General features: G+C 36.8%; 1 protein-coding gene across 1 annotated transcript in view; it reads left to right on the top strand.

The window, feature by feature from the left end:
• Positions 1-3,472: 3,472 nt before the first annotated feature.
• The window catches only part of dcdc2c (doublecortin domain containing 2C), a 32,730-nt gene continuing 16,683 nt past the window's right edge, over positions 3,473-19,519 (top strand). Inside the window, exons 1-7 of the mRNA XM_030125958.1 lie at positions 3,473-3,747; positions 5,616-5,664; positions 8,020-8,096; positions 8,201-8,332; positions 11,959-12,114; positions 12,253-12,301; positions 18,150-18,285. Coding sequence (XP_029981818.1) covers positions 3,473-3,747; positions 5,616-5,664; positions 8,020-8,096; positions 8,201-8,332; positions 11,959-12,114; positions 12,253-12,301; positions 18,150-18,285 — 874 coding nt within the window. The remainder of the gene's footprint in view (positions 3,748-5,615; positions 5,665-8,019; positions 8,097-8,200; positions 8,333-11,958; positions 12,115-12,252; positions 12,302-18,149; positions 18,286-19,519) is intronic.

The following is a 19,519-nucleotide window of genomic DNA, read 5'->3' as shown; positions in this document are numbered from 1 at the left end:
TAATGCTGAGATGAATTATGCATTTAATTGACCAGGAGTTGTCTGGCATAAACCAATTAGGTGCCATAGTCGGTGCAATCTCTGGTTACCTTTGCAGTAAACAATTTGGACAGCCTCTGTCTGGCAGTAAACTGGCAGACACACAATCTGTGGTTGAGAAAAACAACTCACAAAAGGGAGATTATTTACCTCTACACATCCTCAGTGGGATAGGTCTGGAGTTGACTGCTTGATGATCCGCAGAAGACAATGATTTATTTAAGTGTGCTACACAGAATTTGTTTTAGAGATTTTCTTGTTATATTTGTTGTCAAAGTGTGCGTTTTATTCATGAGGTAACACACAGCTTTGGGAGAAATTATCGAACCAGCGGAACCAAGCTAGTATTTCTCATATGGGATCTGTAATGTGAACAGTGTTTTCTAGTGTGCAAAGAGTCACAAATGTGCTTTTTAATACAAATTTAACAAAGAAATAAGCAAAAATTTAAATAATGACGACAAAAAAATCAAGCACCATTATGTTGAATTTCTATTGAAACTCTTAGATTCTCTAGTAATTAGTTTTTAGCTCCTGCATCTTGCACAACTGCAACACAAAATGCACAAGATGGTGTTAAAAATAGTTTTGGTTTATTTGACAGGGACAGTGCATATTAATCATTGCTGTAAATGTTATTTGTAAAAAGCTATTTTTCATGTAAGTAAAGTAAAGTAAATTTTATTTATAGAGCACTTTTCACAGACAGAGTCACAAAGTGCTTTATCAATTCAAATCAGAATTGATAAATCAGAATGTTTCACCGCAGGACAGATTGTACTTCCTCCCAAAAACAACAGACGTAAAATGGTAAACTTACAATTATGTTTGATCATTTACAAGCATGAACAAACAGTAACAAAACAAAACCAATACTGATATTAACAAGTGGTGTCAGGCACAACAAACCCCGCCTCTCGCACTTATTGTTGCTTATTTTGGCATCGATCCAGCTGATGTCATCATGTCTCTGCGAGTGGTGATGTCTGCATAGCAAATGCCTCTATATATGTGCCAAGTCTGAAGTAAATTGAAACAAAATTGATGTTTTTATAGACATTTGAAATTTTGCCCATTATAAGTAAATGGGAGAAAAAAAAGATTTAAAAACTTCATAAAAAATGTGAACTTTGACCTACTTTTCCCAAAATATAACCACCTCTATTCTGGGTCACTGGCAATCTATAAACCCAATTTGGTATGAATTCAACCAAGTTTTGCTGCTACAGACATTTGAAATGTAGCCCAATATAAATAAATGGGAAAAAAAAGATTTAGAAAATTTATTAAAAAACTAGAAGCACTCGGAGAGCTCAGACCTCCACCAAGGCAGATCAGTACCCCAGATTTGGATGAAAATTTTAGGAAATGTTGATACTGGCACAAGGAACAAATGATTAAATTTTGGTGGTGATCAGGGGTGGGGGGCCCACTGATCTGCCTTGGCGGAGGTCTGTGTTGTTTTTTCTTGAAAAGCACTCGTAGAGCACAGACCTCCGCCAAGGCAGATCAGTGGGCCCCCCACCCCACCCCCCTCCCTCGATCACCACCAAAATTTAATAATTTGTTCCTTGTGCCAGTATCAACATTTCCTGAAATTTTCATCCAAATCCGTCCATAACTTTTTGAGTTATCTTGCACACAAACAGACAGACAAAGAGACAAACCAACGCAAACAAAAACATAACCTCCTTGGCGGAGGTAAAAATTGAACTTTGACTTACTGTTCCCAAAATGTAATGAGATCTATTCTGGGGCACTGGCAATCTATAAACCCATTTTGGTATGAATTGAACCAATAGTTTTGCTGCCAGAGTGTTAACAAACAAACGAAGAAACAAAGAAATTAGTGGTGTCAGGCACAATAAACCCCGCCCCTCGCACATGTTTCGCCCATTATAAGTAAATGGAAAGATTTTAAAAATTCATTAAAAAAATTTAACTTTGACCTACTGTTACCAAAATGTAATGAGAGCTATTCTGGGTCACTGGCAATCTATAAACCAAATTTGGTATGAATTCAACCAATAGTTTTGCTGCTACAGACATGCGAAATTTCGCCCATTATAAATAAATGGGAGAAAAAAAGATTTTTAAAATTAATAAAACATTTAAACTTTGACCTACTTTGACCAAAATGTAATGAGATCTATTTTGGGTCACTGGCAATCTATAAACCAAATTTGGTATGAATTCAACCAATGGTTTTGCTGCTAGAGTGTTAACAAACAAACAAACAAACAAACAAACAAACAAACAAACAAACAAACAAACAAACAGAACCAAAAAAAAATACCCCTTAATAAAAAAATAAAAATAAAATAATAAACATGTAATTTAGAATACCCCTACATCCCATGAGGTTTCCCAACTATTAACCCAAAAGCAGGTTATGGAATTGAAAGTGCACTGTTAAAAATAAAACAGAATAATAATGAATGCTGTTCAGTGTCACAGTTTTAGATTTGTGTAGATGTCATGCAGTCATTTAGACACTGCTCTGGTAAACACAACATTTGCTTGAAAGGTGAAAGTTTGCATTTATGTTTATAAATGAGATGATAGGTAAGATGTTAAAGACCGTTAACCTAATAGCATAATTGCCTATATTGTATTTTTTTCAGGACATAGCCAATGATGCAAAATGAAGCTGTGATTTTAAGACAGTAAAATTTTGCAGATATCACAGTTTGGCCAAAAATAGGTAATTGTTATGCTTTTTATAGAAATACATGTAACAATAGATAACGTATGGATTTATTCATACACTGAGGATAAAAAATTAAGTTATTCTGCAGGATGGAACATGTAGGGAAAAGATGCTTTGTGGGTTTTGCTTATTTTATGCATAAACACAGTTATGATATTAATTTTATTCATATTCACAGCCACGTGTGAAGTTGAAGAATGTGCTTGCAATGCATAGATAATAATATATATGTAATTTGTTTAAAAAGTACTAACGCTGCCACTGTATATGTATTTATTAGTCTGTTTTATGAAAGAACAGTATATCTGCTTCACTTGAATCATGTAAAAGTGTTTTTTTCACTGATGTTTGGTGTTTTTAACCATTAATAAAAGAACTAAAATGAATTCAGGCTGGAGAATTTCAGTGTAGTAATTTACAAAATAAGTGGACAACCCCAACAACCCGCCTCCTTTGGTTGCTGTGAGACGTGTGAGGTTTGGATTCTAACTGTAAATTAACCACGTAGAAAACAAAAGAAGAAAAAGAAAACCCAGCATACACATACACAGACGGTGGATAGGTTTCTTGATGCTACACCTCTCATGTGGAAGAATTGGTTTCCATATCAGATGCTGGATCTAGTTACGTCTCCGGAGGCTCCACACACCTGCCACTGACTTCACTTTTGACACCAACAGCTGATATTGTTTTTCTTTTTTTTTTTTTTTTAAGCACCCAACCATGCCGCGGAGAAATGATCCTCCACCGACAAAAACAATAATTGTCTACAGGAATGGAGATGCTTTCTTTCCGGGAAGAAAAGTGGTTTTGAATCCGAGGCAGGTGTCAACCTTTGACAGTGTTTTGACCTCTTTGACCAGGACGATAGAGGCTCCGTTTGGGGCTGTGAGGAGGCTGTACACCCCCAGACAAGGCCGCAAAGTTCAGCACTTGGACGGCTTGAAGCACGGCAGTATATACGTAGCGGCCGGAAATGAGCCCTTTAAAAACCTGGAGTAAGTACTGGTATCATGTAGCTAAAGTTTGTGTTAAGTGTGAGTAGAGAAGTCGCATTAACTGGGGTCAGTATGGGCCCCAAGCCAAGACTGATTACACGGGTTAATGTTTACGTTCATTTGGTTGATGGAAAGATAAGATAAGATAAGATAAGATAAGATAAGATAAGATAAGATAAGATAAGATAAGATAAGATAAGATAAGATAAGATAAGAGACGACAAGATAAGATAAGATATGACACGACGAGATAAGATAAGATATGACACGACAAGATAAGATAAGATATGACACGACAAGATAAGATAAGACACGACAAAATAAGATAAGATAAGACACGAAAAGATAAGATATGAAACGATAAGATAAGATAAGACACGACAAGATAAGATAAGATATGACACGACGAGATAAGATAAGATAAGACACGACAAGATAAGATATGACACGACAAGATAAGATAAGATAAGACACGACAAAATAAGATAAGATAAGACATGACAAGATAAGATATGACATGACACAATAAGATAAGATAAGATAAGATAAGATAAGATATGCCTTTATTTGTCCCACAAGGGCCATGTATTTGAATTATTTAATGTACACATGAAGTTATCAAATAAAATTATAATGACAGATATTTACATATGAGATTATATTAAAAAAAATATTGCAGTAAATATACAATTATTATTTCTCTAAAGTTCAAAGGCTTATTTTGGTCTTGAATGATAGTTAAACAAAGCAGCAACTAAATTATTTGTGAAAAATGTGAACAAGACATAGCAAGGAATATATGTAACAAGATGACAATGGAGTAAAAGATGATATAAATACAAATAACATAAAAGATGTAACAGCATAAAAGTTACGTGAAGGATCATATGGAATGAAAATGAATGAAGAAATGATGTAACAAGAAGAAGACTTATGTGGTAGAGGACAAAAAGAATGTAAATATGATACATAGATATAATAAGATAATGTAAATTGCATAGCAACAAAAATGAAGTAAAAAAAAAGCATACAAAACAAATGTAAAGAATGTAATAAGCTGAAAATGATATGAAAGATATTACAACTTCAAACCAGTATCTTCTTAAATCTGCAGTGAAGATCACATAAAATAAAAAAGTAAAAAAGAGAGATTTAACAAGAAAACAGAATCAAAATACTAAAGACTTTATAAAGCAAAAATGATAGACACAGCAACAATAAAATGTAAAAAAGTGATGCAAATACATATGACATAAAGGGTGTTGCAAACAAAAAGATGTGTAAAGGTTTGCTGAAAAAGGGTAAAACATGCTAGAAACAAAAGTAAAATGATGAAAATCTAAAAAAAAAAAAGACAAAAACAACAGAAAAAACAACAACAGCAAAAAAAAAAAAAAAACACTGTAAAACACTAATCCCTGATTTTGTAATCCATTCATTTATTTATAACCAAATAAAGACTGCAATCTGAATTTTTCTTCAACAAAACAAAAATGACATGAAAAATAGTTATTTGTGGTTCTAAACTAAACACAACAAACATTTCACAAAACTAGAGAGAAAATTCAAAACTGCACATGATTAAAAAAAACAAAACAAAACATTTTACATGTGTTTGAACTAAGAATGTTACAAAATAAAAACAAAATAATGTATACTGTATCAAAATATTGATTGCACTCTTGATAATTATCATGTTATCACCCAGGTCTAATCTAAAGTCTAACAAAACTTGCAGTTGAACCTTGGAAAATCACTTGTATGACATTTTAACAGTAATCTCAGAGGTATCGCCGTACATAGGCCTGTTTTCTTTGGTTTTATCTAAAAAAAAAAGTTTTGTAATCCTATATTTTTACTTCTTCTAGTTACTGTGAAATTACAACCAAGAAACCACAGAGTAAGAAAAAAGAACAGGTAAGACCATTTAATGACTGAAAGTAGATGTCTAACATGTACCTCAGTGAATTATTGTATGTACAAACAGAAAAGCAGGTCTAAAATGTGAGGGTGTGGAGCTGAAGTCTGGACACTGATGCAGAAGATAAGATAAGATGTACCTTTATTGACTCCCAGAGGGGAAATGTGAACAGACACAGTGGTAATAAAACAGGGTGGACACAGTAAAGTCAATCTGTGTTCTACGTACATGTTGTACAGTTCATGTGTGCAGTATCTGTGATATGATTATCTACTAGTAGAGGTTGAAGGCTGAGGAAGAAACTGGTTTGTTGTCATTAAGTTTCCCTCTTATCTTCTTTATTAACTCGTAAAGACCAAGATTTACGTTTGTGGCACTTCCCAAATTAGTATCTCCATATATAACCTTTCTTAAGTGATTTATCATCATAAATCATACAGTCGTGGAAAAAATTGTGAGACCACCCCTTGTTTTCTTTGATTTCTTGTTTATGTTAATGCCTGGTACAACTAAATGTACGTTTGTTTGGACAAATACAATGATAACAACAACAATAGCTCATAAGAGTTTAATTTCAGAGCTGATATCAAGACATTTTCCATGGTTTTCTTGATAACCATGATTTCTTACAGTTATATTGCAGCACATTACAGTTATTTTTTAGCACTTTACAGTTATCATCCAGATTCTACCCAGATCTTTTTATACTTCCAATCTATAGTGTACAAAGTATACTGTTTGCTGTGGTTTTATATTGTTATGAATGTGTGTCATGGTGCTGTGACACTGTAATTTCCCAGTTTCGGATAAAGTCTATCTGTCCATCCGTCTGTCCGTTGCTAATTGTATAATCATGTGCAATGACAATAAAGAATCCATCCATCCATCCATCCATCCATCCATCCATCCATCCATCCATCTATCTATCTATCTATCTATCTATCTATCTATCTATCTATCTATCTATCTATCTATCTATCTATCTATCTATCTATCTATCTATCTATCTATCTATCTATCTATCTATCTATCTATCTGTCTATCTGTCTATCTGTCCATCCATGATAACCAAAATCACTTTAGTTCTTACATCAATATCTATGGCATTGTACTGACAAAAACAGTGCTTTTAGGCATTCCATGTTTTCTTTTCTGTCTGTTTTAGTCACATGATACACACAGGAGTTAGTACTTCATTGCATAACCATTGTTTTTGATGACTTTTGATGGTTTAGTTTAGTTTAGTTTAGTTTAGTTTAGTATATTTGAAAGGGGACAATGCAATTTCATAAAAGACATGGTTACACATGTTTTAAAAAAAAAAGCCAGAATTTGCCAGAAGGCTAGTTTTCATCTGTAGTCCCCTGGCCAAGTTTTAAAAAGGCCATAAAAAAAACATTTGCAGGAGAAAGACATGGTTAGACACTTGATAGGGCACTAATGTAACAAATAACACATACATAACAGACTGTTAAGGGAGCACAAAACACACAATACCTGTACAATATGGTCTAATAATTTTTTCCACGACTGTAGCATTATCCTCTGTATCTTGCATTTTGTCAGTGAAAATCCAGTATTTTCCTATATTTAATTAATGCATGTAATGCAACGCACAAGGTACTATAATAGATAGGCGACATAGATAGATAGATAGATAGATAGATAGATAGATAGATAGATAGATAGATAGATACAAACATACAAACATACAAACATACATACATAGATTCTTTATTGTCATTGCATATGATTATACAATGACATTTTGTTTGACAGCAATCCCTGTCACAGCAGATAAAAAGTATAAATACAAAGAACATAGACAAATATTATAAATAAGTCAAATACATAGATAAACTAGAAGCAGTCGGAGAGCGCAGACCTCCGCCAAGGCTGATCAGTGGCCCCCCCGTGGGCCCCCCCACCCCCGATCACCACCAAAATTTAATCATTTCTTCCTTATCCCATTTCCAACAAACCCTGAAAATTTCATCCAAATCTGTCCATAACTTTTTGAGTTATGTTGCACACTAACGGACAGACAAACAAACAAACAAACAAACCCTGGCAAAAACATAACCTCCTTGGCGGAGGTAATTACACCGCCTGCTACAGACTCATAGAAACTATGCAATAACATCTTGGTTCATACATTAAAGGACCTGAATCTTTTCAAAAACACAAAAACATGCTGCTCTGTCTTTTCTTGTATTGGACCTGGTACAAATATTAACCAACCTAATCCTGTAGAGTTTGAGTCCTACACTGTAAAAAAACAAACAAAGAAACAAACAAACAAACAAACAAAAACCCCTCCATTCCTTTTTTGACCCTTTTCCAACTTTCAGATCCGACCTGTCGTCCACAGCAGAATAGTGGTTTCTGCCAGATGGAGTCGAACTAATGATGAGTCCTGCACAATAAAGTGAGTACTGATTTGAAGCTGTGTTTAGAGTTAGATTAAAAAGAGACGTTTTGGTTTGCAGAGGTGGAAATCTTCTTTGGATTGTCTCTCTATATCTATGATAGTGTCTTTACCAATGGGGAGATCTTGGTTCCTCCAGCTCGTGTACGAATCCCAAAGTATACTCTCAGAAGTTGGGAAAATGTTCTGGCGATGGTGACAGAGAAAGTCCACCTTCGTACTGGTGCTGTGCACAGGTACTGTACAACATGAATATTTTACAGCGGTCACAGTTAGTCATGTACTGGTGAACGGTAAGCAAAGGAATTAACTGTATCTGTTTTCACAAGATAGACAGAATGAGTGTTTTGCTTTGTATTTTTAATGTACTTTTAGTGCTACCATGAATAATACTCCTCATCATTTGTCTAAATGAAAAAAGGCTTTTAAATTGTAGAGAAGAATCATTTTTCTAGTGAGTTAGTGATTAGTGATACTACTGATGAAGTGAACAGTGTTAAAGGGGTTATATGTAGTATATGCAGTAGTTGAAGCTGAAATGGTACATGGATGAGTTTGATTCTGAGGCTTATGAAGGACATAGAAAGGTTTATTTGACATTCAGATTTACAGTGCACATCAAAACCAGATTACGATGCAATGGCTCATTTTAAACAATAAATAAATAAATATGCATATTAAAGCTATGAGTCAAGTAATAGGATATAAGGTGTAAAGTTTTTATATGATGTTATTATCTTTGATAATTTGCTGTATTTTTTTTATCTACAGTTCAGAAAACAGAGATGATTTGTGGTTTCACTGTGTGATTTCTGTCTAAAAACAGACGTCAGCTAACAGAGCTATAATGTAAACCAGGGGTGACAAACATACGGCCCATGGGCCAAAACTGACCCTCCAAAGGGTTCAATCGAGCTGAATTTACAAAGTGCAAAAATTACACAGAAATTGACAGTCAAAGTTGTCACTGACAACAACTTGTTTTGATCATGAAGTTATGTATACGTGTAAATGATAATAATACTGTTAAAATCCACTTTGCAGTGGCTTTACCTTTAGCCACTACTACGGTATGGAGGGGTTCAACCTGTTGTATTTTCGACGCGTGCATAAATGAATGTCCGACTGGGTTTCTTTGTCTTCTTTGGATATGCCAATCCATTTATTCAGCAATATTAAGTCCAAGAGTTCATTATAAGTCACAATTGTCTTTCCATATTCTTTCTACAAATAAACAAAATAGGCTCTTTAACACAAAAGCAAACATTGAAAACGCTGCCCAACGCAATCCACTTGTCTCACAGTCGGAAAATTGTTTGGGGCTGTCCTCACACACACCGCTCACCTCACACAGCAGGTGTGTGTAAGTTTGCCACACCCACTAAACAATTATTAAATTAAGGTCAAAATAAAAAAGAGGAATAAACAAACAAAAATGTATTTTGGCTCCAACACACTCATTTTTCAAATTTCAGGTTGTTCGGGTTATTCACTTTTTTTTTTAGGATAGTTTGTAAATGTCAACATTTTCACACTGTAATTTTACTTTTTTGGCACTCAAAGAGAGAAAATTGGAGTTGTGGTTATTTATAAGTTATTTTTTTTTAACACACCTGATGTAAACTATTTGTAAATGCCCCCAATGCTCTGTATTACATACACTGAACAAAAATATAAACACAACATTTTTGTTTGAACACATTCCCATTCCTGCACATCTTAGAGTGGCCTTTTGTTGTGGCACACCTGTGCAATAATCATGCTGTCTAAGCAGCATCTAGATCTGCTACACCTGTGAGGTGGATGATTACACTGGGTTACAAAAAAAAAATGTTTTTTGCAAGTTGTCTAGGTTTTTTCAACTGAATTAGGACCATTTTGCACCGCTAAATCCAAAAATGACATCTGTTTTTCTCAATCAGGTCAGGTTTTTTTGCTAAATTGATTTTGAAAAATTTGATCTTCTCACAAAATTGATTACATTTTTGTGACTTTATCAGTTGATTTTTTATATAGTTCTCACCCAAAATAGGTTTTAAGAGTAAAAAAATCATTTTCTAACACGATTCCTGTTAGGTACAATGGTGTATTCACCGCAGATGTAGCAGAATACGTCAGGCTTATTTTTGCAAGATCTTCTAGTCGAAGCCATTTCATTCACCTGTAATATTAAAAAAAAACATTAATCATAAATTGGCAAAAGTAAAATCTTCAGAACTCGTTTATTGCAAGAAATATGAAATAATTTTGTATCATATGATGTGAAAATGCCCATAAATGTAAGCAAAAATGTTAAAAAGCCAATATGTAGCATAGTTGAGAAAGTTGACCTGATTGAGCAAAATTAATGTGATTTTTGGATTCAGCACACCAAAATGATCCTAAATCAGCTCAAAACACTTAAACAATAAATTTGTTGTTGACCAGTGTTATCTCTGCAAAGAAGTGCTCACTAACACAGATTAAGGCAGATTTGTAAACAATGCTTTAGATAAATAGACCTTTTGTGTACATAGATCTTTGAGTTCAGCTTATGAAAAATGGGAGCAAAAACAAAAGTGTTGCGTTTATATTTTTATTCAGTGTAGATGTTAATGTTTCAGTTTGTTCTTTTATTTTGTAGTTTCCTGTGATAGACGGATGTTTTACTTTGAAAAGCTCTTTCTGCGTGTAGTTAACGTAAAGCGAAAAGAGTCGTAAAAACAGCAACTACAAGTGCGAAAGTTAACCGGGTAAAGAAAGAAGTGAAATAAAAAATAAACGAGAAATGGAAAAGTAAAATAAGAGGACATGGGGAGAGCAAATAAGGAGTTTAACTTCAGCTGAGAAATGGTTACAAGGTAAATTTTAATGTGCTTTTTTTTTTTTTGTCTAAAATGGTTTTGGCTGTTGTATAAAGCTAAGTTGCTCATTTCCCGCTGCTAACGGTGTTTAATGTAATTTGTGTTCTATTTGTTTTCACTTTATTAAGTTCTTACTTTGGTCTGTGATTGTCCATGACTATACCTGTGAAATAAAACAACACAGACCATCAGTTTAGCCTCACTTTTTCTTCGGCTAGAAGCTACACCGTCAGCTAATGCAGCATGTGAAGTTTCTAAGACACAGTTTCATTTTGAGCGACTGTCAAAATATGAGTTTTAGTTTGAAGAAGAAAACTTAATGATACCATAATACAGATGTGTTTAAACAATTAGCTTTATTCTTTATTCAATGAGTGACTCAGGCTGTGAATTTAATATTGGTTTTGGTAGTACTCATGCTGCTTTCAGGTGCTGTTGGGAAGGATAGTTCCAATTGTGAATTCGAAAGTGGGTTGTGTTCAAGTGCTGACATAATTTATCGTGGCTGGCTACTTGGGTTAAACAGTTTTGTGTGTGTTAATTGATGTTGCTACCGCATTTTTATTTTTTTTGCAAATTGTTAATGCTAGAAATGTGCAAATCATCAGCTAACAGCAGCAGCAGGACGATAATGAAAGGATTGTTTTTCATTCATGATAAATACCTCGTTGTTTGTGCATCAACAACTTTTCTGAGTTCTCCAGTGGTAAACAAGATGAAAAGGGCATTTTCAATTGCAATAACTTCTTACCTAGTACGCACCATAATTCTTATAGCACATGAAGGCAGCATTAGTGTGTTCTGGTACATAATGCCCCCCTACTGTTGAGAGTCTGCTGTATCAATACTACATATAACACCTTTAAAACAAAACTGCTTGTTAGGACAAAATAAAACACTTCACAGAGTATTTGAGAGCAGCTTGGTCTCTTTGATACTTAAAAGTTTTTGTTTTTTTTTTGTTGAAGCCACTACAAAACATCACTTGAATCAAACTCCTCCTTTATTTGAGTTTCCAGACTCTTCACAATAGATGGGGGTCCAGTATACAGCTCTGCCGGGCTCAAGAACAATCAACACTATGTGGCAGTTGGTGCAGAAAAGTTTAAAGCCCTGCCGTACGACCAATGCATCCCCAGCAGGGATTTAATGAGGAGGAACGACATAAGTGAATGGTATGAGACGAGTTAGTTTATTTTGTTTAGCAGCATAATGTGTGATCTGGAGTTTTACATCAGCATTGGCACTCACTATTGAAAGCGGAAAAGAAAGAGAAATTTTGTTGATTCTGGTTTCCACTTTATTCCCTGCAGCCAAAACATCCTGCCCACTGTTACAAAGACAAGAAATGCAAAAGATGTGGTGAGTACAACTGCTGAGTTGGGTGCAGTTTGCCATCTGGTTGTTCACTTTCTAGCGACATGTTAGACTGTTAATTTTTTTTTTTTTCCTAAATCCCCTCTAGTTTATAGCTGTAACGCTCTGGTAGTATCACAGTAGAAAGGCGTATCTTTGCACACACAGCATTTCAATTAACATTTCCCACGTGTGAGACTTGTTGTGGGGGTGCAATTCGTTATGAAACAGCACTATCATCAATCACTGTCTGCAGGAGGCATTGAGTTACCGTTGCTTTCCACTTTGATGGCTAATCCCCACAGAGACAGACTGGCCCACTTGATCAAGTGCAGTGAGCCTCATAGACAGATCATATGCACCAGGGGGACTTTACTGACTGAAAACCAAAAAAAAAAAAAAATCTCTTATTCAAACCAGAACCGGGACAATTTGTATTGTGATTAAGTAGACAGTGAAATGCTTTGAATCCATATGAGGATTGCGCTGCTGTGGGCCTGAGATGAACACCAAATCACACAGTGGCGATGAGAAGATGCCAACTCAGCAGGTTGAGGTGGAGATACGGCCTCCTGTGAGAGATTTGTCTGACATCTGATTTTTCTAACCATGAAAGATGACAATGCTGTGGCAGATGCCAATTTTTTCAGATGGAGAAAAATTCCCCTCGCCTTACCTCCGACTACACCTGCTGTTGACTACAATTATCTTTAAAAATCACATGTATATTAGTGGATTTTTCACACATCAAAACATTATTATTAATAATGTTAACATTGCTCAGCCAGCATTTAGTATACGCTGCTGATAAAAACCTGAATGTAGGACCTCCAAGACCTTTGCTTTTGCCATTTCCCACCATACCATAAGGTGGAGACAGAGACAGAGCTATGGCTATGTTTTGCCTCCACCAGCTTATTGTAGTATTAGTCATTCAGTGAACACGATGGGCGCCACATTTTACACCCCTTGCCTCCTCATCTGATCCCTCATGAATTTGCAAACATGATTTGACCAGTTAATAGGGACCTTTCAGACGGAAAGATACATTTGACAAAAATTGCCCACTCTGTCTTGATCTGTCAGCTGTTTAGCTTACAGATTATACATACATTTATAGGGTCGTGTCCATCATTAATTTCAGTTTGACCTCACAAAACAACAGCAGGCTGGCTTGAAATGCCTGTAAAAACATCCTTTAAACATGCCCACTGAGGCTGTGTAAAATGTAACCTTGCTCCTGCAACCTCACTCGTAGGGGGACGGTGTATGTCCTGTCCTGTCTGCACCGGCGGTGGAGCGTTTCTATGCCTCTGAATGGGACATCTGGTCTGGAGCAACCACTGAAGTCTAAACTGACGGCTCTGCAGAGTGTAATATTCAGACTCTCTAGCACACCATGTTCCCATCGGAAGCAAGCATATATGCTGAGTTAGGTGTTCACAGACATGATGAGGTAGACGTAGCATAAAGGGAAGATTAATAGGGGAGAAAGCAATGCAAAGAGACAACGAGAAAAAGAGAATAATGGTGTGCATCAAAGCAAAGTACTTTCATATTATTGTAATCATGATGAGCGTTGCAATTGTGGCTCCTTTACGGGCCATTCTACTAAATTGGTACCAACTGCTGTCCTACAATTTATCCTCACACTTGAAAAGCTAAGTCGGTGCATCTGAGACTTTTCTGTAATCAATTCAAACAAAAAATATATGTGAGATGTTAAAATATCAAATATAGTCATCATTTATGGGGTGTTTTTTTGTGGAAATGGCTTTGCAGGAACCCTAACCCTCTTCCAACTTCCATTTATGAAAGTGATACTGAAAGAGTAGAAGTTTGAATCCATGGGCTCAGACTGATTTTACTCATAAACCCCTATTTTTGGTCCTGAACGTATGCCCACGTAGTGCATAGACAGGTCCCATCATCTTGAAGTATAGTATCAGTGTTGAAAAGTCTGACAATTGGTGTGTAACTCTATCTGTGAGATTGGCTCGAAATTACCTAAAATTGTCACGACCATAAATGCTCATGACTGAAACTCATCATGCAGCCGGTGAGGGCAGTGGGGAATGGGACAAAGGTTTCAATGCTGACGGAAAGGTGAGAACTTCAACTTGGAAGTGGAGCCAGAATGGAAATACCTTAAAGTGTAATACCGCTGACGGCCACTAGATGCTGGCTTCTTTTTAGCAGGAGTAACTTAGCAACTTTTGTCTTACTCAGACCTCTCATACATGCTTTGTAAATGATCTTATTTAGATTTTAAGGCTAATACCAGGCTTTGATGATGGCTGTGTGGGCTGTAATTGACAGGTGTGATTGACAGCTTGCCTGCTTGCTGAGTTGGACCTCCGGCACTTTTTTTTTTTTTATATGAATAAAACATAAAACCATGACAGGCATCTGTACTGGATTTGTAGTTAATAACTTACTCTAAGAAGAGCACAGAATTATTTTGTTATCCAAATATTTTATGAAGTTCACTGTTTTACTGTGTTAGTAAGCTAGTGTCTGTATTAGGTTACACATCACCCTTTATTGTGCTTTTCCAGCTCCGTGTTTTTGTTCAAATATGATCAGTACGGGCTCTGAAAGCTAAGTTTGTGGGAATCTAAATGCAAACTTGAGGCTTCAGAAGTGGAGTTCACAATGTGTGGTGTCACAGTGGCTCCGTACACTTCTTTTATATATTCTGTAGTAGTGACATGACACTTATATGTGCTGTTTTTCTATGTACTATGTGGCTTTATTTCTTCACAAAACTTTTTATCTGCAAAAAATGCACATTTCAGTTACATACTCAGATAATAGATTAATTTTCAGTAGGCAATGGAAGGATCATAACCCTTACAGACTACTTTTGTAGCAACTTCCACATAAATATTTCTCTTCTTTTAATCTTTCCTTAGTGATTTATCACCATTTATGATAATAATATCCCCTACATTTTAAGTGAAAGTCTGATATTTTCCAAAATTTTATTTTCTGATCTCATAGTTGTTCATAGGAGCTTAGATTAAATTTAAAGGTTATTATATTAACAGAGAAAAAAGAGGAAAGATTACTTTTTCAGCAGAATATATCATTAGCTGAACATTAAAACAAACATTTACAAGCACCATTATTTATCTAATTACATGGGTTTTATTGGTGAATATCTGATATCAGTGAATAGCTGAGAAGCTGCATTTTACCTCAAGTATTCCTATGTATTGATATGATTAGTGGCTGAAAAGTTCTTAAACATTATAGATGCTTTTTGTGGTCACCAACTGTTCAAGGGTTTTTAAGGGTTAATGAATATCAAAGATTTATGTATTCACTCATTTACTTTTTAACCCATAAATACCAAGTGCTATTTTTGTGGCAGCCCCCAAGTAAATTTTTCTTAAGTGATTTATCGCCATTTATTCTAATATTGCACTCAGTATTTTGCATTCTTAAGTGAAAATCTGGTGTTTTCCTATATGTAATTTATTGATCATGTAGATGCTCATAAAAGCTCAAATTAAAGTTGAGGGTTATTATATCAGAAACATAAAAAATGGAAGAAAAAGTGACTTTTCAGTAAAATATATCATTAACTGAACATAAAACTAGTATGTCCATCCACTGTCATTGATCCAACTCCATGGGTTTTACTGGTGAGTCAGTTTTGTAGAAGATGACGGTGTTTCCACGGTGACTACAGAGCCTCTGAACATCCAAATGGGTCATATCTGATGACCATGAAAAGATGACAAACTGCATTTTACACCAATTATTTACATGTATTTATAGGATTAGTGGATCAACGGATATTTAACTTTTTATATCAGTAAATTATTTTGGTCACCAGTGGATGTTTGGGTCTTTATTGGGTTAAAGCTGTTCTGTAGTTACTGGCAGCATTGTAAATGGCCCATGCATTTTCCCACAAAACCCACTGTGAAAACAGACTTAAAAGGCTGACTAACAGAACTGAGATGCACTCCCGGATGTTCATGATGACTTGCTGCTGCTGTTCCCCAGTTCTCTATTCCTGGATGATCTCATTGGTTAGGGGAAATAGCAGGGCCCTCTGGAAAACTATCCCGCCTCGCTGCTGCCAGCATGTCTGCCCGCTGAGGACCTGACCCAGGGAGTGGCTCCGGCTGATACCACCACCGCCTGTGTATGGCTGTAGGCTGGACTGTCCAATTGGTTGGGACCCCCATTTTCCCCTAGCTATCATATCACTGTGTCCTCTTGTTGACTCCTGCTTTCTGCCACTTGAGAGGGCCGCAGATTACTCGCTGCCCGATCCCCCTGAGCCCCTCCGCACTAACACCACCGCTCTTTCTTGCTCTTTCCCTCTCTCTGGGCCCTCCTGATACCATAGAGTTGTCTGCTCCCACAGGACCCTGGTACTATAGATATGTAATGCAGAACAGGAGTAGATGACCTCAGCTTTTCCACTGCTGTGTTTCCAGTTGCTACTTGTAATGCCCCCCCCCCCCCCCCCCCCCCCCCCCCCAAGCTCTGCAGCACCTCTCGTTCTGTACTTTCACACACCCTCCCCAAGTGACAAGTCTTGATTGTTGATTTAAATAACATCTATTTGCATGTTGCCAGACTCAAACAACTCAACAAGCTGTTCAAGTTTTGATCGCCCAGATGGGTTTTGACTCCGAACTCCGACGCGAAAGTTGTCTCACATCTCATGAATCGAGGTTATGAAACTGAATTAACAGCTTACCACTGTGACAGCACCGCCACCGCTTCTCTATCTTTTGATCTCATTCGGCTGTGGACACTATCAGCGCTTGCGAATGTGAACTCTCATTCAACTCTCCTTCGCTGGATATACCAAGCAAACTTCACTCTTCTTTTTTGTTGTTTTATTTTTCTCCCTTGGCCCACCAACGGCTGTAGAGATTCAAAAGAATATCAACAAGACTTTGCCTCTGCATTAAAGAAAGCAAACAAGTGAAGAAACAACGCTGCTATTCCCCAGACTCCATGTTAGTGAGCTTGCAAACACCACTGCCAGAAGTGTATTCTGGTGGAAGCCTGAGATCACTACACTATCCCCGGAGCCAGCCCAAGGATCCAGCCCAGGCAAGTGCAGTAAAGAGCGCTGGAGCTAGAAAGAAACATTGAGTCTGCTTTCTCGCTCTGCTCTGAGTCGATGTCTCTCACTCTCTGTAAGGGAGACATACCTCACCTTGCTACCTACAGAGGGGATGAGGAGCCTGTGAGGAGAAAATTGCCTTTTGTGGAAGCATTAATTCAGATGTGTACCCTGCTGTCTGAACATCACTCTGAACTCTCCCCACTGCTCGCTCTTTTTCTCTGCCTCTCTCTCTCTTGCTTCTTGCACTCTCGCTCCATGCAACTGAGTCCCAGGCCTCCTTTTTTTTTTTTTTCCCTTTCCCTTCCTCGCCTCTCCATCAATAACCTGCTGTCTGCTGCCTAAGAATAAGTTATTCCCTACAACTCCCTCCCTTTTCCTTTAAGCTCGTTTGGATTTTCATTGTTTGATTTGGCTTGATAAATAAGACAAATGCAGTTAGAAATTCATGACCGGCCCCATTTCATCAATAAATGATTAGTTTGCCACGCTCCCTTGTGATTGATAGGTTGTGCACGGGATGTATTGGAACCAGATGAATTCAATACAGTAGGAGTCACTTGGGAGCTACAAAGGCATATCTGCTCATGAAAAATTGAGGTCAATGAAAAATGTAGAAAAAAAAAAAAAGAATGCGAAGAAGAAACAAGTTTTGCTCCGCTGTGTTTTGTCTTTTTCTTCTTCCTCTTTACAAAACAACACGATGATGAATCACAGAGAAACATGCCTTAATCTGTGCCTTTGTTTTCCATGTAGTTTGCTCACGCAGGCTTCAGAGAGGAGGACCTTGAACACACAGCCAGGGGCCAGATTAAGAAACACACAGTCAAACCGGAGAGAACCAAACAACTGAGGCAGGTGTCCAGAAACCCAGTTCTCTTCTCGACAGGGGGTGAGCACAGCAATTCTATACAAAATCTCTCTTTTCCTGTCTGACTTTCCAAACCCCACCATCCTCACAGGACTTTCTTTCTTTCTTTCTTTTTTTTTTTTGTTTGTGCCTCGTACCTTTTCTCTCACTATGCTTATGTAGAAAAACCTGTTGGCTTTTCCACTTGTACATGCATGTGTTTGGGTAGGTGTGTGAATATGTAGGCATTTAAAGGAGTGATATTCTGCTTTTTTAAATGGAATTATGCATTTTAAAACATTTCCCTGTGGTCTACATAAACTGTAAATGCTATACTTGAGTCTGAATTCTTCATTAATTCAACTCCACAGGTCCATCTTCAACCCTATTTCTGAGTAATGACACCAGAAAGATCGTTTTGAGCGCTGGCCCTTTAAATGCACGTGACCCCACCCCCTCCAGGTTGTTGGTTGTGCTGCTCTGTCCCATTCACTCACTTGAGTCCATTAATACAACCAATAACTGAACATTTTAGGTAATTGGCTCAAAGTTTGGACATATTTTCAGTTTTTACTACAACTGCTGCTGCTGACAAACAATTATGGCGTACTCGGAGAAATGTTCGTCGGAAGTCTTGACCTTATATGTGCAAACGTCGTGTCGTAACTAGTTATAAAATGTGACAAATTAAGCAGGAATTAAAACAGGTCGTAGAAATCCATTGGATTTTTGCTGGAATTAATATAAAGATAGCTTTGCAGCACCCGGAGGGTTCAAATTCAAACTTCATGAACTATTAGGGTCCAAATACACAAAAAAATGTGCCAAAGACTGATAAAAGTGAGTTTAGCAAAATATGACCCCTTTAAGTGACATATATGTATAGACATACGAGCTTGGATGCCATTTCTCACTGCGTAGGAGTAAGGAATGTAAATGATCATTTGGTAGGTAACCAGGCCGAAACATAACACGACCGCCAGCTCTTTTAAAACACATGACGCTGTTCTGTGAATGTTAAACAAAAGAGACTTCAAACATAGTCGAGGAGGCTTTAATCGTACAGAGAGGAGATTCCGGCGTGTCCCATGGGGCCTTACTCAGGAAAAAAACACATATGGTAGTTAAAGGTGATCCCATTTGGACCATGCAATCAATTACACCTATGATGTTTGTCAGATAAGAACAGAACATTTTACAAGTCAAGAACAAAAGAGTATCATTTCATCTGTAAAACAGCTCAATGTATCCCTCGTCACCTCAGCAATTTCACCTA

This window comes from Sphaeramia orbicularis, chromosome 22 (assembly GCF_902148855.1).
Source record: "Sphaeramia orbicularis chromosome 22, fSphaOr1.1, whole genome shotgun sequence".
NCBI lineage: Eukaryota > Metazoa > Chordata > Actinopteri > Kurtiformes > Apogonidae > Sphaeramia > Sphaeramia orbicularis.
Note: the sequence above shows the minus strand (reverse complement) of the source record. Positions and strands in the feature narration are given on the sequence as shown.